A 23,423-nucleotide genomic window follows, 5' to 3' on the forward strand; every position below is an offset into this window, starting at 1 on the left:
AAAAATCCAAATCCTGTTAGCACACCATTACAACATATTTGGTAAAACATGCAAAATGACTTTGTGATAAAGACTTGACTACACAAGATCAATGTTAAATCTAAACATCTTAGGTTTGAGATGAATGTCTTCTATCCTGCAATGTATGATTATTATTAATTATTAAAACGTCTAGCCCTATATAGGCCTAGACGTTTTTCTAGTTTTCAGTAGCGAGACAAAAACGAAGACTGGATTACTATGCCGATTTTTCAGTTCAGGCTAGAAAGGTGAGAAAAAGAAATGGGCATGCACCAGAGCCAAGTTATATATTGCTACGACTTTTCTTTTTCATATCAAATTTGGACACAGACACTGCATCCTCAATGAGGTTTTGGATTAACAGTTCAGAAATTAATATTTATGGTGAATTTCCTTTACTCTTTTGGTAGTTATTGAAAGTAAAAAATATGAAACAGCAAATCAAAAATACACAAAGTTTTAAATAATCATAACTTGAAGTTCATCTTGTTAGACTAGCTCCGCATTTGTGTCACCACCTTTGCCTACACACCATACATTTACTGTATGTACATTCACTACCTAATGTACAATGTACATTATAACACATAAAGAAAATCTCAGGACAGATTAGCTTTGTAACTCAAGATTTGACTGAGATTTTATATGTTGTGGTGAGAAGCCATAGCCTGGTTTTCTAATCTCGATGGCCAATGTTCATGCACTCGACATTCAAGAAAATTCTGCTTATGATGGGCTCGTTCAAAAAAAGAGTCACCATTTTTTTTAAAAATTGGTGTTAAACTAACCACACTTCATACAGAGTGACCAAAACTAGAACAGCTAAACCACCAATGTGAAATTCAATAGTAAATTTTTACTGGCAGAGAGGCAAAACTCATAAGACAAAATACCAAATGCAAAACTGAAACCTGCCGCACATCACCCATGGCAATAATAAATGGCAACACACAACCTGTATCATGCTTTTAATCCACTTTCGTGGGTGCGATAAAAAACTTAATTGTTGCTAAAACGATCAACAGTAGGCAACAACCATATTTACATATTTACAACAACCAGCAATAACCATATTTACATAAAGGTGATATACTATACAATTTTTAGAGGATGTTTATTTGATACTAGTCTAGACAGATATGCATCTATGAACAGGTAGTAATCTCGCTCACTTTTGATAATGTAACCATAGTGATTCATAATACGTGGCGAATTTTGCAATTATCAGTTTACTTGAGTGGCCTTAACCTGTAAACTAAAATTGTTAATTTCAGTAATAACCAGTTTTGGTTTTACAAGCAATTTGAACTGAAATAGTCAGTTTCAGTAACAAATTGCTTGTGAAACCAAAACTGGTGATCATTTTAGCTAATTTGGCTACATTTATTTTTTAAGCGAACCAGATTGTTCATCTTTACTAACATATAGATTAAGTATTCTAGAAAGCCATGAAGTGTCTACAACTCATTGAAGCAGCCAGTACTTAAATTCAAAAAGCTGTCAGTGGCCACATACCTAAAAGCAGTCGAGTGCAGGAATTGGAGGTATACCTGAAAACAGTCTAGCGCAGAAATTAGAGGTTCTCCTGTTAAAACCTATCTATTGAACATACTATTTACGCTCATTGAGATGATAAAACAATTTATAAAACTAATGAATGTTAAAATCCGCTAGGGAGGAGTTGCAAAATCCGCTGAACCAAGGTAGCTATAAACCTGATCAAATATAGTCTTCCAGTACAATATTAAATTTTGCGTGTGAACTAGTTCATAAGCTTAAAACCAGTTCATTTAATTTATTTACTGTAATCAACTTTTAGAGTAAAATAATGTGGTAAAAACTAAAAGGAGTAACAGAAAAAAATAAATAGAACCGCGACAACCCAATCGTAACGATCAAGAGAGGAAACGTCAGCTACTCCTACAAACCCAACATTAATAATGCACACAAAACCGATGTTCATAAATCCACAAAATACCTTGATGTGACGACGCTTGCTTTTTATGCGTTTTGTTTTGCTTTTATTAATGCCTTCAATAACTGATGAAGATATTGGTAGAGTTATTTTTTGTTTTGAATTCTCTTGGCACGTATTTCGAAATTCCTAGCAACTTCAAATCAGAACATTATATACCCTACGACATTTTTAGTTTATATATGTCATTATAAAAAGTGTGATAGGAAAACGCTCAAATATTCTCCAAGTAACCAACAAATTTCGCCAAGGACATGTACACTTAAACCGATGAGCAATGACCGTACACATCAAATTCCACAGTTTAATAAACATGAAGCCTGTAAAAATGTGTTAACTGAAAATATTGGTTTAGACTACCAAAACTAACCATTTCAACATTTTGCCCAATAAATTGTTGAAGTTGATCAAAAACATAGAACAGACGTGTTGCACTATGACGATGGTAAGTCTGGAAACAGACGAGCGGCTGCTATAGCCCGGTCTCTTACGTTAATCGCCTCACACATGACGAAGGCGATAGCAAAGCGTCAAGGAATAGGCGATAGACGCCAGGGAATTGCGTTGGCCGAAATGCAATGTACCCTAGTCACGAAATCGAATTACCCGTGGTATAATATGTACCATACTTGGAATCATGCTTATCGTGCATTATGTAGACGTAAATGAGTTGCTAGATCAGGCGAGTAGTCGCTAAAACTAGACGTTTAGACAATTAGTCAAACATTGTACATGTACCGTATATGATTAGTTTCACTGTAACGTAGTTTGATTACATTTTTTAAACTTCTGCATTAACCATTATATTAACCATAAACATTGGTTTGTACAGACACACGCTAAAATAACATTTCTTATCGATGGTTTGGCGTAGTATTCTCAGGTGAGCAGATACATTCCTATTAAAAGAGAACCATACATATTGATATTTTATAATGAGTATTATTTTATATTGATATTTTATAATACAATTTTATATATGAGCAATCTTTATTTTAAAAAAACTTTGTGAATTGCTCCAGTGAAGACTGTGGTTCTTCTTATTACAGCCAACTTAGTTACCTTTTTGTTTATCTCAGCAGTGATATCGTTGATCTCAGTGACCTTTACCTTATGATGCAAATCACTGCTACATACTGGGTCAAACTTTGTCATGATTGTCAGGATTTGGTTTAGCAAAGGCTTTGGTACGCTTATGATAAAAATATTTTTTGCATTTTGTAAGTTCTGAATCTTGGTCTACTAATCTTACTAAATGCCTCTCAACTTCAGCTCTGTTGTGATACTCTCCTTTATTCACCAAGCATACGTAGCTTCCTAACTCCAGCAACACAATGCTCCTAGCATAACTCATCAACAGCAAAAACAGCTACGAAAACCACAGCATAATTGCTTTATAATAACATACCACAACATACCTTAGGCAAGACTAACTAATGACGAAAACATATCGTGATTACTTTAATAGGTGATGGAGTGTGAGTCAGCGCTAAAACAATTATAAATGACATACCTAACGACAGACCTAATCCTACTACGCATATGATAGGTATTCCAATTCACATTCTCCCCTGATCTCTAGATCATATAAATGTACCTGCAACGTCAGTAAAGAACAAAATCATTCAAGTAAGGAGGTAACCTTCTGTCTCTCCCTAGGGGTAAAGTATCATTCTCACATGAATCCCTATCTCTATTGTCAGTATCATTGCTGACTCACTAACATCAAAGTCACTGATTTGGTCATCACTATTCTCTACGCAATATTCTACAGTTCCATTGGTCACCAGGCGGTCACAACTCTGTGATATTTGTGAGTCAGCTATAACAGGTCTTACATCGGCCACATGTTTATTTATACCTTCCACTTTGACTACATGATCTGCTACTACTCTTGTCACTTTAGCTTGCTTCCATGTCGTATCAGTTCGCATGCTTCTTGGTTTCACATAAACCACATCGCCCGCCTGATAGGGATTGGCTTTTGTATCCCGCAATTCTCCTGGTAACCCAATAGCCTTGGGCGCTCCTAATAGCCTGGCCTCATACTGATACACATTAGCTGCAGGAACTATATTGTCAAAGTTGGGTGAGTTGTTGTACCAGTAGATATTTTCCCGACCACCAATTCGGGCAACCATTCTTTTAATTGTACGGTGGTTGCGCTCTATTATGCCATTTCCTGAATGTTTATATGCACAACAGAACACCTGCATTATCCCCCACTCCTTGAAAAATTGAGTCATCTCAGAGCTTCTGAAGCATAGCCCATTGTCACATAGAACCTCATCTGGAGCTCATCGTTCCAAAAATATTCTATGCAACTCCTTGGCTACTGTGGAAGCAGTTTCATTTGGCAGTCTTCTCCACATAGCAAAGCGACTTAGTCCGCAGTCAATCAGAGTCAGGAAAGCTCTTTTATTAACATACGCAATGTCTAATGCCACCCTCTGCCATACTTTGTCAACCGACAGCCGTCCGTGATTCCATTTAATTGAGACGGGATCCACTCGCCGACACTGATTGCAAGAATCTACCACCTGCTTCACGACCTTCTCATCCACATATTGTCCACACATCCTCTTGGCCAAATACAGGGTCTTCTTGACTCCCAAATGATACTTACCATGAAGCTTTGTTATTTCCTCGGTTTTATCATCTAATGTCACTACAGCTAGGCATGGGCTGTTCAGCCACTTCTGTGGTACCCTGGTTAGCACATCTGCCTTGTTAGATGTTGAAAGCACCAACTGAATAGTCATTTTGATGTGATACTCTATTACCAATTGGGAAATGATCCCAAGTTTTCTCTTGATCACCATTTCACTCAGGCCACTGACCTTAGGTTTTTTACTATCCACTAATATTGACTGCACCCAACCGTATACACTAGCAGAATCAGTTACGATTTTCAGTTTAGCAATCCCCCAGCGCAGGGCAATATTCAACCCTTTTATCACTGCTTCCAACTCAGCGACATTGATATGTGACTCATCAAATTTCCTGAGCCATGTAGAATCTTCTACGATACTTCCATCTATCTCCAAACAACAACCAACTGCCAAACTGCTTGCATCACACCACACAACACCTTCTAAAACATTGCTCACACTCCAACACCCAGTGACTGGATCATGCTGCAACATTCTGTTCATGACTTCCTTGGCAAACGCTCTGACAGGAACTGGAATCTCTTCATCCCATCCTATCTCATTAGTTTGTCGTTTCAGGTAACTGCAGGCAGGTCTCAGCCATCCTGCCACCGGGTATTGACCAATCAACTTCCCAAACACAGAGAATAACTCACGTTTTGTTGGAATCTCCTGTAATATGGGAACTTCACCATCTCTGTACCATTTGTACTGGCTATCTGGGTCTTTGATTACTCTCAGGCCTAGCACACGGGAGTTGGTCAACGGCACAGGCTCTTTTACGCCATGCCCGTAGCTTTTCTTGGCACACTGCCACATCAATTCCAGGGTTACTCTTTATAAAAGTGTTGAGCTGTCGATAATCCATGACCGGTCTGACCTTTTTTGGCTTATTTGGCTGCCGTGCAGCCATTAACGGTATAACACCATCTGCTTTGACATGAACATGGGGGTTAAACTTTTCAAGCCATCTATTGCTTATCCATTGACTTACTTCATCATCAAAGATCTCTCTACAATCTTTGGGCACTGCATATTCACTGCCCTGGTTTGCCATTGTAGGTTCACCATTTTCCCATTTCCACTCCATCGTCCACTTTACACTATCAAACACAGCTGTAAAGTCACTTTCATCAATCTTCAATTGCTCTGAATCATTTTCTGTCACTGCACCTGCTGCACAGTGCTGTCCTCCAAATTGCACATCATTATTACTTCCAACATACACTCCTCCCAGCATGGCTATAATGTCCATTCCAATAATCATCTGGGCATCACACACATGCTGTGGGGCAACCAGGCATCTAGCTGTTACATTTGTATTATTCACCAACAAATGTACTAATACTTCACCGCAGCATCTTGTACTTTCACCATTTAGCATTTTTACTACCTTTTGTGGTCCACGTTTTGACAAGCCCAACTCTTGACAAAGCTGACTTATAAGCACAGACTGTTGACATCCAGTGTCCACTAGAGTTTTTATCATGCAATCTTGTATTTTGATGGGGATAAATGGCAGCACCTAACTGATTACTGACGTTGTGGAGGAACATCCGGTGCTGACGCTCCCCCCTGACCATTTCCCTGTTGTGCAGTCTCCTTGCCAACTGCACAGTGCTTTGCCAGATGGCCTGGCTCACCACATGTGTAACATACCTGGGGCTTTCTTATCTGTTGCCTAAGAGTAGTATTACCAGGACAATCACGAGCAAAATGATTTGAGCCTCCACAAGTAAAACAACCTCGTTTGTGCTTCATCGCATCTGCTGCACATGCCATCTCAGATGCTTTGGTGCTCAGCATCATTCTTGCTCGAGCTACAAGTTCACTCAAGCCTAATTTTTCTACTGATGCCATGGATTTTAGCTGAATAGAAATATCTATTGTCAGCCCTGCCATGAAAGCACATTTCATGATTGGTTCCACATCATTTTGCCCCACTAATGCTATTAACCTTCTGATGTCAGCCAGATAAACATCAACTGGCTCACCCTCTTGCAGCACTCTTTTTTGCAGCTGCTCATAAGCTGCATAACAATTCACTCCAAAAGCCATCAGCAATGCAGATTTTAGCTTATCATAATCCTCTTTTTCACTGTCTGGCAGTTGTTTATACACTGCGAAGGCTGGTCCAGCAAGAAACATGGGCAGAAATGTTTGAAGATCTGTAATCTTTTGTAATTTTCCAACCAGTTCTGGCTTATCCAACCACTCACTGAATTCTCCACTGGAGCTGTCCTCATACTTAGTGATTATATCTGTCAGCTTTACTGCTGCCATTGTTGAGCCGAAATAGCTTGTAAGTTCTGAATCTTGGTCTACTAGTCTTACTAAATGCCTCTCGACTTCAGCTCTGTTGTGATACTCTCCTTTATTCACCAAGCATATGTAGCTTCCTAACTCCAGCAGCACAATGCTCCTAGCATAACTCACCAACAGCAAAAACAGCTACGAAAACCACAGCATAATTGCTTTATAATAACATACCACAACATACCTTAAGCAAGACTAACTAATGATGAAAACATATCGTGATTACTTTAATAGATGATGGAGTGTGAGTCAGCGCTAAAACAATTATAAATGACATACCTAACGACAGACCTAATCCTACTACTCATATGATAGGTATTCCAGTTCACACATTTCACTCAGGATGTATTACTATGGCTTTGATCAGCGGGAGCATTTATTTGTTTGTTAAAGGAATGTTTCAAATTGCCACAAAACTTTCACAATTGTAGGCAGTTGAAACCGTCATAGATTTACTTTTCTCCCAACATGTCAGGCTACATACTTCAATTCACTATACATGTACTTTAGTGTAAAGTGCTGATGCAAAAGATATTACAAAGACTCTGTCTAGAAGATGCTCAAATAATGGATATGTAATGATAGGTTTTTGTTATGAACAATAATCAGAAAGTTAATGATGAAGCTTCTATAGTGAAAGAAGCCAACTTTTTTAAACTAGGTGTCATGAAAGAATGATTACTTCACTACCAAGCTAATAATACATGAAGGGATCAAGCATCTGCAAACTGCACAACACTGTGTATGTTATACAGCCACAGTAGGGAATCTGCTAATAGTATTATTCTCAATTTATCGATAATATCAATAATGTTTAATGATCAGAATCAAAACCAGCAACTCTGCTGTTACCAACGAACAGTAGCTCACCAATTTTAGTTTGAGATGGATATGGGGAAGAGTTTACTACTTTACGTATCACCTAGTAAAGTAGTTTAAATTTTATTTACTGCTGTCTATGATTGTTCCCAGTTTTCTTAAATTCATCCCATTTTGGTCTAGCCCATTTTAGTAGTTTTAAAAGCATTGGTTTTGCCACATTCCTTGAAGCAGTGTCATAACCTAGAAATCGGGGTTTATATGTGAATTTTCTGAGGACCAAAATATGTAAATGAGACCAAAAGTGTTTAGATTAGCCTGATAGTCCCTTAATAAAATATTATTTGTAGCTTTGCCTTATGCTTTATCCATTCATATAATTGCTGTCAGCAGAATTCATATGTGAGAGCCTATTCATCGTTTCATGGGTTGTTTTCTACTTTGTCGGCTTATGTTGTTGAAAGGTTCACAATATCCAATTTTGAACTTGTTTGATATATATACTCATTCACATCTTAGGAACTCTGTATTCCTTATAAGTTCTTTTGAACGTTTTATGAGCTTTTCTATATTGAGCTGATTGGAAGCATTTATTGAACTAATAGGTTTGGTTAGAAAGTTCAGCGTAAGAACGATGCATAGCTAGTCTGGCTCATTGGATAATGGATCATTTACATGAGATTGTCAAAGTAAATTGAAAGTTCATGTGAGCTTTAAAGTACATCGTTGGCTAGGTCTCGGTTGCAAGAGTGTGAGTGACTTAAGGAAAAGCAGTGGTTCGATCTGCATAGAGTATACACAGTGTTATTTATATATAAATGTTTACGCATAGGTATAAATAGGCTTTATTTATTGGTACCTCTAAACGAACAATAAAGCAGTTTTACCGGTACGACTAAGTTTATTTAACCATGTTTGTTTATATGGAAGCTGGTTAGGGAGACAGGTATACTTATCTGTTAGTCTCGTATTGGCTCATAGATGGCTACTTGCGGTAACGTACGTATATTTTTATATGCACACATCAAGAGTATTCGCTATAAAAGGCAATAGAGTGAAGATGTAATACACATATTTGGTTTAATTTTGTTTAGCTGTGTAGCAAATTCGTTTAAGCAGCCACAAGCAACTTTACTGAATTTTATTTTCAATCAGATAGCCGGCAGCACATGATTTTCAACATGAATTGCTACTCTGTTTTCATGGCAACAATCCATGAATGCGTTTATTGGGGAATTGTCCCTAATGCATGCGACGGGCATGATGCGATGTTTCTAATCATATAGATTGTAGCCAATTCTAGCTTGGAGTGGGCCTTCTTTTCAACTTTAAATAAGCTGTAGGTAACGCAAAGAGCTCTGGCAAGTTGCTCTTATAACTTTCCCTAATTTCTCCCAACACACACCCAAGATCAAAACTAGTCCGTTATGAAAAGGTAAATTAGTCATTATCAATCGTTTCGTTTTTTACACTCAACCCAGTTCTGTGAGATCAGTGTCGCACTGTGAACATATGAGCTGGGAGTTTGTCTGGCGGAGGTGATCCAGTTGTACATACCAGCCCTTGGGACACCGATTCCCACCCCAATCTCCGCTACAGTTGTTTGGGAATCAAAACTGAAGTGCTTTAAAACAATATTTTTTGCAGTTATTTTACAAAGATATGTGAATCAGTATTTTGATCCACCATTTATAGAAGCCAAATGTAAAGTTGGTCGTAACTGAAACATTGTTCACCTAGATACATGTCTGTCACTGCAATAGTCTGTTCTTGAGATGAAGCGAATGTATGCAGTACGTGTGTATTTAAGGCGCTGGCTCTCAGGAGCCAGACAAAGTATCGAAGTCAAATAGTTTTGGCAATCTGGCGGAAGGTGTGGGGCATCTGCGGCGGGTAAAATTGGCCAAAATATGTGGAAACGCATAGCGTTTACTCAAACTAACTTAGACACTAACACAATGAAAAAATAGTATTTATTAATATAGATTCAGTAACCCATAGTTAAGTCTTAGATTAGTATCACGGTTGATTTGTTACTTTACCTTTTGCAGTATGCATAAGACATTTACGTTCAGTCAAAACCTGAAATAAGATGTTAATCAGTTTCAATACATGTATATCAGGTATAAAGTTTGTTGTACGTTGGGGCGAATATAAGAAGACAATAGAACCTCTAGTTATGAAATTAGTTCATTCTGCAAGCCATTTCGTAAGCAGACAATTTCATAAGTAGGATTGCATATTACCATTTGAATGCTCTAATATGTTCCAAGCCCCACAAAACTTTGATATAATATTTGTATAAATTTGAAATCATGGTTGAACCCTGTAACAAATACATGTTAGAATGATATTACTGCATAATAAATAGAAAAAACACACATGAAAAGAAGGAATAATGAAGGAAAACTATAAGCGGTATATTTTTACCTTTGCCTGAAGAAAGTAGGCTAAGAAAAGACCACGGAGAGCAGGACGGATCACAGTGAATAAAAGCTATAAAAAGTTAGAAGTAAACCACAAATGAAAAAGAAACACTCGTCCACTGGCGTTCGCTATAAAATGAAACTGAGTGACCCGTTGTATGTACCCATGAGAAACAAATGGGCCAAAATATGAAACAAACAATACAAACAGGCCAAAATATGAAAGGCCTTTCATATTTTGGCAGAATATATATTCTTACAAAATATAAGAATTTCGTAAAAATTATTTTTACGAAGACATTTCCTAACTTGGAAATTTCATATGTAGACTTTCGTAAGTAGAGGTTCTACTGTATATTGTATTTTAGTTAATTTGTTCCACTGCTGGAATGCAGATACATTACATAAAACTAATGTAAAAAATTGAATGTTTAAAAAACTATAATACTATTATAATCTAGTTGCAAACTCCTAATACTATAATAAAAACTATAATAATCAATAAAAGAGATTTGTATTACCTTTTACATTAATGACATGCAAACTGAGGAGTAGCTCTTCATGTAGTCAGAAAACGGATGAGGTGTAGGTAGAGATAGTCTGACTTTAAAGTAGGCCTACATGAATTTAAAATTATTGCTTATTATATTGAATATTTACTTCATTTATTTTTAATTATTTTGCTAGCTTCAGACTTCCCTTTTTCGCATCACTATCTTCCTCCCGATTGTTACTAGACAGTTTCTGTGATTTGTTACAGAATTAGTTCTAAGAGGTTTGCTCATATTCTTTAATTATTTGTTTATTGCCTTTTTTTTACTACTACCACTCACACTAGTCTTCATGATTTTAAAACTAAAATAGAAGGTATGTCATTCTATCTAATATTATTCCAGCCCCATAGAGCCAAACTGTATAAAGCTGCGTACATAAATGTTCATATACATGTATGTATGAACATGTTCTTTTACACTATTTCAAAAACTTCGGCTGTTGTATGTCGGAAATTACATCATATGTATTGACAAATTTATTTATCTGCTCTAGCTGTACACACGATACCCTTTCATTTATTTTAACTTCACATTTCTTTGTACAATTGTGATTTCTGTTACCAGCACCTCTATGTTCTTAGCGTGCCACAATGTTTGCTCTCTCTAGATACTTCATATTGTAGCTTTCAGCGGTTAACTTGCACAATCCTTCCTATTTCTATCTTTTTTTGTTCTTTTTCCGAGCCCGTCACTGCTGATAGCTTTTCCACAAACACCAATTAACTATACTCGTACACTAGAGCTCCAGTTTCTTGCTGACAACTTTCCTTTAGCGGCTGCCACTTCTATCCTTATGAAAACTGCTACAACACTCATTTAGTTTTGAGATGAAATGAATTGGAGCATAAACCAAATATTTAGTGGTAACTACAAGCTCATTTACATTAGTAGCTCAGTTAAGAATGTTTGCAGGTATGAGTTTGTCACCAGATGTCTCTCATCCAACTCTTGCTTACCATCGAGGGAGATAACTACAACTATTAATGTCATCTCCTGCATGTCAATTAAGTGTAATGTTAAAAAGACTTGCATTCAAGTTCCTGTTTATATACAATTAAATGCCTCAAGATGCTCTGCCATGATATTTGCTTCATCTCATCTCACATCTTCAGTCTTCACAGTCTTCGTTATTAACAAAAGCTTTATTACCAAAGAGCTTTACCAAAAAGCAGCTTTCACTATAGCTCTAATCTAATTGTGGCACTTTTCAAATATGAAAAGTGAGTGAAGGTGAAATCATTCCTGTATTTCTTAACATACCTTACCGTCACCAAATGTAAGAATATGTTTTATGTAAAATTAGTTTAATTATAGAAAGCTCATTATTTTAGGTACCAAGTAACCCTAAAACAAGTTTTTAGCAAACCCATATGCTTGTTTGAGATTTCATGTAATTTCTTTTAACAAAATATTTAGCTAATATCGAATTATTTTTTGCCAGTTATTTGCGAGTTTACCAATTCATTTAAGCTACATAGTTCATTCAGTACTAGCGTCTCCAGTGGAGATTCTCCAGTGTGTCAAGTTGTGCTGACATTTAGCCAGCAATCGATTCAGTACTTTGTGCACAACAAGAGCTGAGCATCTTGAAATGCCTTTGTACACGTATAAGTAGGTTAACTTCTTCATGCACTATGAAAAACTCGCAGGTAAATTTAACGTACATGTAAATATTAACGGACCATCCATATCCTTTTTTTTCATTGACATAAGACCCTGCTAGTATTTTAATGAGCTTAGTGTCAGGTACTGGATAAAAAATAAAACAAGAAGCAATTGCGAGAAAAACAAATGCTATTAGATGCTGCTAGTATGACAGCGTTTAAAAACGCATGTATTACTCTCTTCTACACATCGTCATCACCTTTAGGTGGTTGGGTTGATGTGGTGGGTTTTTGGGAATATTGTGCATTAAATAATGCAATTTCTATGTCTCGTCTTGCGAGAGCTGCTTGATATTTATCCATTTTCCTTAGTTTGGCTGCTATTGACATTCCCACAAGATGTGCTTCATCATAATATAATGGATCACTTTCACGAATGTTTGCAGCAGGAATTTCCACCTCTCTGATCGGTCTCCTTCTTTTATGGTTCCAAATGTTTGGCCGACGATTTATGCTATTAACTACAACTGGTTCGGTTTTTTCAGAAACTACTGAAACTGCACCAGGTGTAGCAGCATTTTTAGTATCATCATGGGTTGAAGGCGATGTTTGGGAAAGAGTATCACACTCGTCTTCAGACATCTCAAAGCTTTTATCTTCATGCCTGACAGCAACTCTAAAAGTTATAACCACCATTATTTATGTCTGAGGAATACCAGATTGCAAGCAGGGTTGGTTGATCACTATTTCCTAGAGCGGTAATTATCACTGGGAAGGTTACGGTAAAAACCGTGCGAGAAAAATGTAGTTCGAAAACTTAAAATAGGAAAAATCGTGAAAAATGCAGTTAGAAACTGTGATTGGTGAAAATGGTGATACTACAGGCCGTGCAACATAAAATTTTGCTATTTCTTTGTTTGACATTCAATGACACAGCAGTTTATACAAATAAATTATTTTGAAAAGAGAGCAATCTACAATATTGTGACAAATAGCAAATGTACGAAATAGACAATAAGAGTTAACAATGTTTCTCTAAGTTGGTAATCAATCTGGGTCACACTGTCCTCGCCCTCTTACAGTAGATGCATGACACACAATGCAGCATTATCTATTCCAAGCCGGTTCTGCCGATTTTATGCTGCACAGATTTAGTCTTCTTCCAGAATGACTAGCTGGCAACGCAGCAAATATTTGGCTCTTCAGCCCAACATCGAAAACTGATTTTCAACCTATTCAGAAGTTTAGCTAGAATGATGAATTCTCAGCATGTAATCGAAAGCAAATCCACCATGCTGTGAAGTACTAATGTTATTTTACTTTGTAACAAAAGGAAAAATTCTTATGAACTGTAGCTTTTGTCAATTTTTTCAGTAAATCCCAATTTTTCCCATTAAATACTTGTTATCTCTGCCCATCCAGGAAATATTCAGCTTTTTCAAGAAAATTGCAACCCTGATTGCAAGTGCTCAAAACAGCTAGGTTTTTTGCGAAATGTTACTGCTCCACAAACATGCTGATTGAAAAATGTTGCACAAACTGTTAAAGGGCTTTTGGTATAGAAATACTTTGTTGAATCAAGTCCTTTAGCTAGCCACTCCATTTGATTGTACCAACGCCACAGTGTTCGTCCTGAATCCATGCCTTCTCTCAAACGTCTCTGTTGTCGTACAAAACCATCTCGCAAGCTAGACCACTTTTCACTAGCTTTGGCTTCTAAAATAAATAAGCAAAAAATTCAAGCATTCAAAATATCTTACAAAATATATATATGTTTAGTAATGTTAAAAGTAGGAAAAATTAGAAAAAATCAACTCCAAAAATATGGGACGACGTTAAATAATGATGAGCCTTTTACAGTTTTAGCACATTTTCCTTAGTGCAGACCAAGCTGCGCAACAGGCTTGGAGAGGAGAAAGTGTCCAAACTGGTAGCTTGCTACCAAAACCTAAAAACAATTTCTTTAGGGTACGATATGGCTGAATAAGAGGATTAACTTTTCTTTGACAATCAATTCTCAATACTCTAATCCGTTTGTTCAGTTCACCGGTCTCGACTACTTGGCATTATCTTCATGTGTTTTCGTTTTTCAATTATTTTCTAATTGTTGTATTGCGCTTACTGCCAAGTTTCACGCGTATCAATTTAGCTTTTTATTCAATATGAATATTTAATTTATGTAAATAAACTAATATTGTCTTGTGATCTGGCATTTTCATTCAATATTTAGTAAATAAACCAATTATAAAGGTTGGGTGCTTTCTTAGCCTGTGTCCTGTTAAAGAGTCATAAAGAAGCTCTATGACAGCTAATGGTATAATTGTATTGTTATTCTTTGCTTAAGCATTAGTCAATTTGTCAAAAAATAAGTTTTTTAGTTTTTCCCATTTTTGGACAAAATGAGTTTTTCCTGGGGCGATATAAACCGGCGGTGATAACCGCCATGGGAAATACTATGCCAACCCTGCCGAAGGTGGCTGTAGTTGAATTTAGGTAAGCACACATAGGTAACTGCATAGAGTTGGCAAGTTGAATAACCTAATAAAGCATTACATATAATTATATATAATGCTTCTTTAAGTTATTTCATATAACCTAGAACATGTAATCTTATAAATATATAATATTATAGATATATATAATATTATAGGTTCTAGGATATATATACAGTATCTATTAATTCATTTCAGCTGTATACCTTCATACTTCGACTTATGAGTTTATGCGCTCCGAGACTGAGCTCGTATGTCAATTTACTCGCATGTTGGTGCAATTTATTTATATATAGAACAATTAAATATATATTCATTGGTTTCCATACTCTAAAAAAATGCAAATAAAACACTCAAAACAAGATATTGTAACAGAAAGAACATGTTGGTTATTGTCCTAACTCACCACATGCTTTCAAAAAGCAACAAATAAAAAATAAAAATGTGATTAATTAAAATGTAAAATTAAATACATACAATAGCAGTTAATGGTAGAATTTGCCAGGGAGGCAGATATAAGTTATCCTTCATTACAACAGTTGATGTTGATAAATTTGGATTTTATCAGTCTTAAAAGACAAACTTAGAGGCAAACCTAAAAGCAAACTTTCATTTTTAACTTAACGTAATTAAAATTTCTTCGGCGTTCATAGTTTGAAGTTTCTCGCTAGTTAGCTAATTTTTCCTTTGTTTCGCTTTCATGACTAGCCGTCTGTTTTAAGATAAACCTATCTTAGGACGTTTGCCTTTGTCGCCCTTTCAACATGTTGCGATTAGGACGAACACAGGTGTCGACACAAAGGGTTAATGCACGACCACTAGCCAACTTGTCCGAATGTCTATTTTTATAGTTTTGATAGATGGCACCGGCCTTTTCACATAGCATCGTTTCAGTTACGCTGTCACCGGCCAATTGTTTATCTTTTATCCAATGCCTGAGCAGTTTCTCCATCAGCGGTCGTGAAGATCGCTGCGCCGTTTAGAAACTATGGTTAGTCCTTTTGCGAACTAAATGCCCTGAATATAATCCTTCTGTTTGATAATTGTGGATGTATTTCTGTCATACTGCTGAGCTAGCTCAATCACGCATACACATTTCGCATATTTTTCAATAATTTCTCGTTTAATATCAATTGTTATCATTTGCTTTTTCTCTGCATTATCTTTCATTTTACTGGCAAACTTTCGGTCTACGCACAGTACTTTTAATTCACATAGTTCTGCACTGAAAATGGCGCACAAAAAACACGATACAAAAGCATAACCTGAGCAGTTGAAAAATACAAAGTGATGCTGTTCTCATAAAACACCTCCGGCATACTTGGCAACTGACTCACGTGCTCGCATCTCAAACATGGCTCGTATATTAGTGCTAAAACTTGCTTAAAAGCTGGCTCGTATCTCAAGTTTCTCGTGCGTTGGAGCACTCGTAAGTTGAAGTATTACTGTAAAACATTTTTCTCATGATATGAAGTTTGAAAATTGGAATGGTAACAGTTGATTTATATTAAGTAAAAATAAATTTTTTGTGTAAAGACTTTTTTTACCCAAGCATTGGCGGGGATTCACCTAGTATACATAAACTAAAACCTGTAATCTTTGAAAAATGATGATGCGCCAACTCCCACCATTTGAAAAGCCCTTTTTATAAAAGTGGCGAGTTGTCTACATGTGGTGGATGCATAACTCAAGAAAAAGCCGTCTTCAGAACGCTATCAAATGAGTTTTATGTGGTTTGAAATGTATGTTTTATTTCACTTAAAATATGTTTTATGATTTTATGTTCTTAAAGGATGCTTTAATTCTTCTGTCAATTATTCTGTCCTCTATCTTCACCAATCTTCTGTTGAACAATGTGTTTAGACTGACTTATCGCAAACTATTTGAAGCTCTCAAGCCTACCATAATGTTTTTCCAATCTCCAAAGTTGATTATACTTACACATTCAGAGGAACAACAGAGGAACATCAAAATAAAATAATCTGTCGTGCTTGTACAATATTTTACATATGCCTTGTATCAACACGAAAACAATAATTATCAGTATAAATCAACTGTTTTGATTGACAAGATTTTCAATGTCTCGCTCAGAATGCATATATTTTTAATTTTAAATGTTCTTTGGAAATACCAAGTTTCCAGCTACGAAATGGTAGAATTGTAAGGTAAAGTAGGCGTAGTAATTAACCTAATAAAGGGTAAGAATGCATTGGCCTACTACAGCTAGTAGATAAATTAGGCTGTCATAGCTGTTATAACAGTATTTGTAACTCATAGATGAAACAAAAAACTTATCTGTAAATAATTTACAAACTCAAAATTATAGCCAGAGCATAATTGAGCAATTTAATCAGTTGAATACCGTAAATACTGGTGTATAGGTGGAAATTTTGACACCAAATTTCAAGCTTGAAAATCGACTTATATGGTAGTCATGTTATGTTGTTCACGACATGAATTCTAGTAAGATTCAACTTGAAAAATTATCGCAAATCGCAATTACATAATGTGACATATAGAGATTCATTTATAAATAGTAAACTACTAGAAATTCTACTCAACATGAGATGGATCAAACACTAAGTCCCATTTTTCCCCGTTTAAATTGTCATTGCTAGGACTCTCTTTTGGAATGTGTTTTTTTAATTTAATGCTTTTTGTAGTATCTGCTTACGAGCTCACATTTCAGTAATCCATTTTACACATTCACTATCATCCATCCTTTTTCTTGTACATGAACCACTATTTCCGACATCAATCTGTCTTGCGGCATGGCTTTTCTATTAAAAACCTACATATTATTAAAGGTGACAATTTCGTTCTACAGGCTAGGCGGGCCAATATGATGGTGAAGTATTGTTATTGGTGCCTTGTGGTCTTCACTAAAACTGTCGGCTTAGGTTATCTTGTAAATCGTTGTTCGCATTGCTGACGGCACAAAAAACCATGGGCGTATTTGCTGAGAGCATTTTTAATTCCGTTTCTTCAGCTACACATCACCGCCTCTGATGCCAACTGAACTATTAGCGATCTAACAATTTGAACCAGAGAAGATTGTTGATTTCTACAGCAGGTGCATGTCAAAACCAGGATTTTTATACTAAACTTTAGACCTCGACTTATAGGCCAAGTCGACTTGTGCGGCAGAACTTACGGTAGTTTTACGATTTTTTTGAAGTTTGTACTAAGTTATTTCACATATGTATCAGGCTGCTTCACAGCTGAAAGGTACATAGGTATGTTGGGAACGTGCAACAAAATTTGGAACGTGGTCAACTTATTGACATACTAGAAAAGGCAAAAAATTATGTCCGACTTCATGGTCAAATCAAGAGGTTTTAATTATCAGGGAATGTGGCCATCCAAATCACTTCCTCAGAGTTGTTTTCTAATCATTGTGCATAAGCTTGATGAGTTACATGACCATTATAATGAATAACTTGAAAAATGGATGTAAATATTGCTAAATATTCGCTATGATTACTAAATATTGCTTGAAAACCTATGTGAATCAATAAACTGATTTACTAGTCATCTTCACATTGAAAAGTGCTACCAATCTCTGCTACTTCGCATGGCTAAAAATGTTTTTGTTTATGAAACAAGACATCAGTGCATTGTTTATACTACCATTACAACATTCTACAGTTACTAATTCGTATCATCGCATTTGGCTGTGAGCACATCTGAAGTACATTTCTGACAACATAACCCCTTTCAAAATTAGTAAACTTGTATTTTTAAGCCACATAGAAAGATGTAAATGTGAGCTGCACGAGCCACTCAAAATTTTAATTAGATATTTCTTTTCCATCAAACGTTTTTATATCACAAAACGCTCTCCGATATATGCCTCTGCGACCTCATGTTCCGAAGGGAGAGAGAGAGACAGCAAGGGTGCAAACCGACAGCGATACTTCTACACGTACGGAACCATTTATCAACCTTTCCGGGACTGTGTGCATGTAGATATTCTTAGCGCTTGCTTACTTTTACCATTGCAATTGCTTGGGTACTTTTTTTTATTGTTGTTTACTCATTTCAACATTACGCTTGGCTGTATTTGAACGTACTACATTGTTATCAGCCTATTCTTCGCTTACAGTAAGATTTCAATAGTAAACAACCATGGCAAGCGACCAGTAACTTGGTTTTCAGCAAGTACGGTTGTGCACGAGAGCTATTTATTACACATTCAGGATAAGACGATCTGTATTCAGAACCCATTTGCTAACGGTTAGTCAACTCAGACTTCCACATCGTGCAAAATTTAATAAAAAACGAGTAACACGTCGTAGAAAATTGAAGCTCAGCCTTGCGTAGATGGCTGATATAAAATTATTACCATTCCAACTTCCATACTCGGGTGTTAATGCTTCTGCGACCTCTTTCCATTGGTTTGACTTCGTTAGAGCTGATCGTGAGCTCGGATGGTTTTTGTCCCATAAACACCGTCTTTTGTGAACCTCATCGATTAACACTTCTTGCCACGGACCGGTCTCGCTATCGTGCGCCATTTTAGACGATACGTGCGCAAGAGGGCAGTATCGCGTGGTCACGGGACGCTATTAACACGGGTTCCGGTGTCACAGTGCGATGATGCTGTGCGATAAACCCGTTTCAACGTCTAAAGGTCCGGCCACACGTAACGAATTATTCGTTCAATCTGACCGAATCCACGAATTTCACAGAATTCACAGATCTATTCTGCCGAATATGCTAGATTCGTCTGAGCTGTGCATGCACACCGAATTCGTTACCGAAACGCGTTTAATTGGCTAACCAATTTTTTAGCGAGCACGATTCTATTAGCTTTGACAAGTGATATAGTCCAAGACACGTACGACGACACACAATAAAAGTATCACCGCGATATGACTTGATACATACGATGCAACTGCCTATATGCGCTAGAGATAGCGACTGTTTTTGCGACGGAGCTTTTGCTGCATAAAAAAAATTATTATTATTGAAAAAGAAATAATTCATAACTTCTAAAATATCTAAAAAAATTCTAGATACACGATGAGAAGTTCCTGTCATGGTGAACCAACGAGAGAGAACCAACAATAGCGCATATAGGCAGTTGCATCGTATGTATCAAGTCATATCGCGGTAAAACTTTTATTGTGGGTCGTCGTACGTGTCTTGGACTATATTACTTGTCAAAGCTAATAGAATCGTGCTCGCTAAAAAAATTGGTTAGCCAATTAAACGCGTTTCGGTAACGAATTCGGTGTGCATGCACAGCTCAGACGAATCTAGCATATTCGGCAGAATAGATCTGTGAATTCTGTGAAATTCGTGGATTCGGTCAGATTGAACGAATAATTCGTTACGTGTGGCCGGACCTTAAGAAGAAGCACTCGGCAAATGAGGTTATCTGTGGTCATCAGTTATTGTCCTGAATCCATTTACTGTACATGTCAAATTCGAGAACGGTGAAAGTACGCCTTACACGCACGTTTCGGTGTTGGTCTATCGTGTTAATATCATGCCGTCCCAGTCCCACGATATAAAACCGAAAGCATTTTCAGCAGAGACAATTCGCTGAAAACTAGTTGCGAATAACCAAATGTCCATGTAGGCCTACGCGTATTCCGAATTAAAAGCTGCTCATTATTAGTAGAACATCATAATTCAGTGTGGAGTTGTTTATCCCATATTTAAGGCCAACTTTTAAACAGCTGCATGAGCTCATCAAATCACAACCATTTCCTGAAAAAATCTGATTGTTTCTATATATTGACTAACAATAAAAGCAGATTGTATTAGTTCTACCTTTTTTTATTCATATTTAATTTATATAGTAGCAGACAATTGTAAGTTACTATTCCATATGGCCAGACCTGCCAACCCAAGAGTGTGGCAATGCGTGAGATTTGGTTTTGGGGCAATTGATGTATCAATAATAGTATATATAAAATTGTGGAAAATGGGGCAAAAATCTCACGCGTTTCTCACGCATTTTCATTTTTTCTTTGGGGTGATTGTGTGAGTCTCACGCCCAATGCGTGAGAGTTGGCAGGTATGCATATGGCCTATAAGTAGAAAGTGTAACTGTTGTGTAGGCTTTTTAAGACTGTTTCAAGGTTTGATGTAGATTATTACAAAGGTTTCGTTGTCATAAATTTGATTGAAACAAATAATACATGTACATTAAATCTATCAGTTGTTGGATCGCATTCATACCAGATGAAAGCTTCTGCTTTGACCTTCTGCAATATATTTGAAATACAACACACTGAAATTAATGCTTAATATGAACAAGATACAGTAAATGCTTTTGCAAGTCAGTTTAGATTTATTAAAATATGTAACTGGTTAAAAGAAATTTGTTGGTTTATACAAGTCAACTTTTTAAATAAAGTAATTGAACAAAAAAACTTGAGATTAGTTCTAACCTCAACATTTGCTTTACCACATTTGATTACTAGTATTAAAAAATCTAATGATGTTATATTTCAGTAGTAGTGGCTCACCTCCATTCTTAGTTATTATTAGAGTAGAATCTATCAGTGTTAGTATTCAACCGTCTGTTATCAGTTTAGCAGTATTAGTATATGCAGTTGTCTATGTCATCAGACAATAAAGGGTTATGGTTTTTTAAGGCAATAATGATCTGTGACAACTTGGTATTATCGTCATCAATAAGCTCTGAGTGTCCTTGACTGTTAGCTTTAGAAGTAGTTAGATCATTGATGCTTGTTAGTAGCTATAGTATAAAGTATTCATGAACTGGAAAAATTACTGTACACCTTGAAAAGAGATGGCAGTTCCACTTTTACGAAAGGTTGAAATTGTTTTGACTCTATCATGTAGGTTAGCTGTGAAAATGTGGGATTCTTTCTAGTTGCTTGCGTTTTATATTCCCCTGTGTTGTATTTTAAAACATTTGCATATTAATGTATGCAAAAATGAAGATGTATATATGACAGCTTATGTCCCGCAGACACCTTAGCAGCTCGAGTAAAATATACCTGACATCTAAGGGAGGTGCCTAGTAACATTAACTAGGCACCTACCATGAATTTTCTTTTTCTTAAACACAACTATATACCTATATTGAATAAAAATTAGAGTGGGTGTAGCAATAATTTGTTGGCAATATATGTCAAAAACATAAATTGTAATTGTTCACATTTATCTGTTATTTTCCATCATGTCATTTTAGTGAGCGTAATAGAAACAGAATAATATCTAAATTGGCATGTTGTTGTAATATTGAAGAGTGCTTTTTTATGGTATGATATCTCTCTGAGGTTATGAATTGCGTCCATAAAATGATCTATGGATGAGAAAGTTTCAGGTTCATAGAATAATCACCAGAGATCTTCATAGAATAGCCAGAATAGGTTCATAAAATAATCAATATGTAATGGAGATATTCTAATTGACTTGGTTGGAATAGGCTTAGGGATCTTTCTCATGAAAGCCTCAGAGTACATAAAAAGGTACCAAGCTTTAATCATGTCTTAAAAAGGAGAGCTTAGCCCTGGTACTTGTTTGTATTTCAAGTTTTTTACTATATATACAGGTAAGCGTACATGTAATTGCTTACCCCTCTTCATTGGCCCCTATACGCCCATATTGTCACGTGGCTGTAAAAATGAATGATTATTGGGAAGTCACAAAAGAAGAGAGACTGACATAGCGCTTTACGTGAGTAGATCATTGGCAAAACCTAACCTACATTGTGCTTTGCTTTAATTTTTACAGACTGATGCTCCTTCGAAATCAGCATGACATAGTCCAAAAGGTAAACTTCTGGATTTTATGAATAAATTTAGAGTTTTTAGTCAAACTATTATTCTTGAAACCTATGATTATTGTATCACTATTATTGGCAATTCTACGCAAAATTAGAATTAGAAAGGCAAATCCAATTGTGCACAGAGTTGGAGTGCGCAGTAACGATTGTTTTATCATATTTGTATTACAGCTGGCCGAATCTGAGTTGATGAAAAGAGCCGCAAGATTTTCTGCTTATTGGATTTTGAGAAGTCAAGATCAAGGTAGGCTTGTCTCATTGGCCTTATCCACATACACATTGTTGATAGATAAATTGGGTCCTTGAAGTGGTCATAATTACAGCAAAATTTTCCTTTCACTAAATGCAGCTTAAACGGAAGGCAGTTTCTCATGAAATGATCAGCACTTGCTATTCTTTAGCCTCACTATGATTATATATGAAAGCGATACAAAGTTCAAAATATGTCAGAGTCAACTAAAAACTATGCCTTTGGGTGATATCCAGGTGATTTTGGTTAGTGGTTGATGGTAATGCAATAGAAGAAAAGTTATATTGGAGCAAGGGCAAGCATCCTTTTTATTCCATTTATCAAAATGCTCTCCAAGCCTTTTTTCTTTAGAAACAAATCTTTGAGTTACAAAATAGTAATTGTGACTGTGCTAACTGAACATGAGAGTTGTCTTTCTTGTTACAGAGTGTATTTTTCAAGGGTATTATCTGTTTCTCCTGTTTAATTGTTATTATTTTGTCTTCTTGTTTGTCTGTTTGTTAATAGTTATGGGGCATTATTGCTATCGAAATTTAGCTACAGT

At 36.2% G+C, this 23,423-nt stretch overlaps 3 protein-coding genes across 7 annotated transcripts in view; 1 reads left to right on the top strand and 2 right to left on the bottom strand.

Annotated features, from left to right (window-relative positions):
- Positions 1-2,738: 2,738 nt before the first annotated feature.
- LOC137387326 (uncharacterized) overlaps positions 2,739-23,423 on the top strand; it is a 30,455-nt gene continuing 9,770 nt past the window's right edge. For 4 of the 5 annotated variants that reach the window (XM_068073707.1, XM_068073709.1, XM_068073710.1 and 1 more), the window contains exons 1-3: positions 2,739-2,879; positions 22,578-22,617; positions 22,801-22,873. The gene's annotated coding sequence lies outside the window, so the exon portion shown is untranslated. Of the gene's footprint in view, positions 2,880-13,062; positions 13,125-22,577; positions 22,618-22,800; positions 22,874-23,423 lie in introns of those variants that run through there. The other variant, XM_068073708.1, reaches the window with a different exon arrangement.
- Positions 4,294-5,914, bottom strand: LOC137387881 (uncharacterized). Its single transcript, XM_068074393.1, has 2 exons — positions 5,642-5,914; positions 4,294-5,457 (listed from the first exon to the last, which is right to left on the bottom strand). The coding sequence occupies exons 1-2, from the start codon at positions 5,912-5,914 to the stop codon at positions 4,294-4,296; spliced, it is 1,437 nt and encodes a 478-aa protein (XP_067930494.1).
- On the bottom strand, positions 12,436-19,384 carry LOC137387327 (uncharacterized). Its single transcript, XM_068073712.1, has 3 exons — positions 19,204-19,384; positions 13,935-14,082; positions 12,436-13,042 (listed from the first exon to the last, which is right to left on the bottom strand). Exons 1-3 carry the CDS (start codon positions 19,373-19,375, stop codon positions 12,610-12,612), a joined length of 753 nt encoding a protein of 250 aa, XP_067929813.1. The 5' UTR covers positions 19,376-19,384; the 3' UTR covers positions 12,436-12,609.

This window comes from Watersipora subatra, chromosome 2 (assembly GCF_963576615.1).
Source record: "Watersipora subatra chromosome 2, tzWatSuba1.1, whole genome shotgun sequence".
Taxonomy (NCBI): Eukaryota; Metazoa; Bryozoa; class Gymnolaemata; order Cheilostomatida; family Watersiporidae; genus Watersipora; species Watersipora subatra.

Excerpts from the sequence above, each read along its gene's own strand:
- LOC137387881 (XM_068074393.1), bottom strand. The coding sequence starts at position 5,914 with ATGATTATTGGAATGGACATTATAGCCATGCTGGGAGGAGTGTATGTT. Across the intron at positions 5,458-5,641 it reads GAGAGATCTTTGATGATGAA|TGTGCCAAGAAAAGCTACGG; the intron begins GTAAGTCAATGG and ends TTGATGTGGCAG.
- LOC137387327 (XM_068073712.1), bottom strand. The coding sequence starts at position 19,375 with ATGGCGCACGATAGCGAGACCGGTCCGTGGCAAGAAGTGTTAATCGAT. Across the intron at positions 14,083-19,203 it reads CGAGTATGGAAGTTGGAATG|AAGCCAAAGCTAGTGAAAAG; the intron begins GTAATAATTTTA and ends TATTTATTTTAG. Across the intron at positions 13,043-13,934 it reads AAAGGACTTGATTCAACAAA|AGTTGCTGTCAGGCATGAAG; the intron begins GTATTTCTATAC and ends TATAACTTTTAG.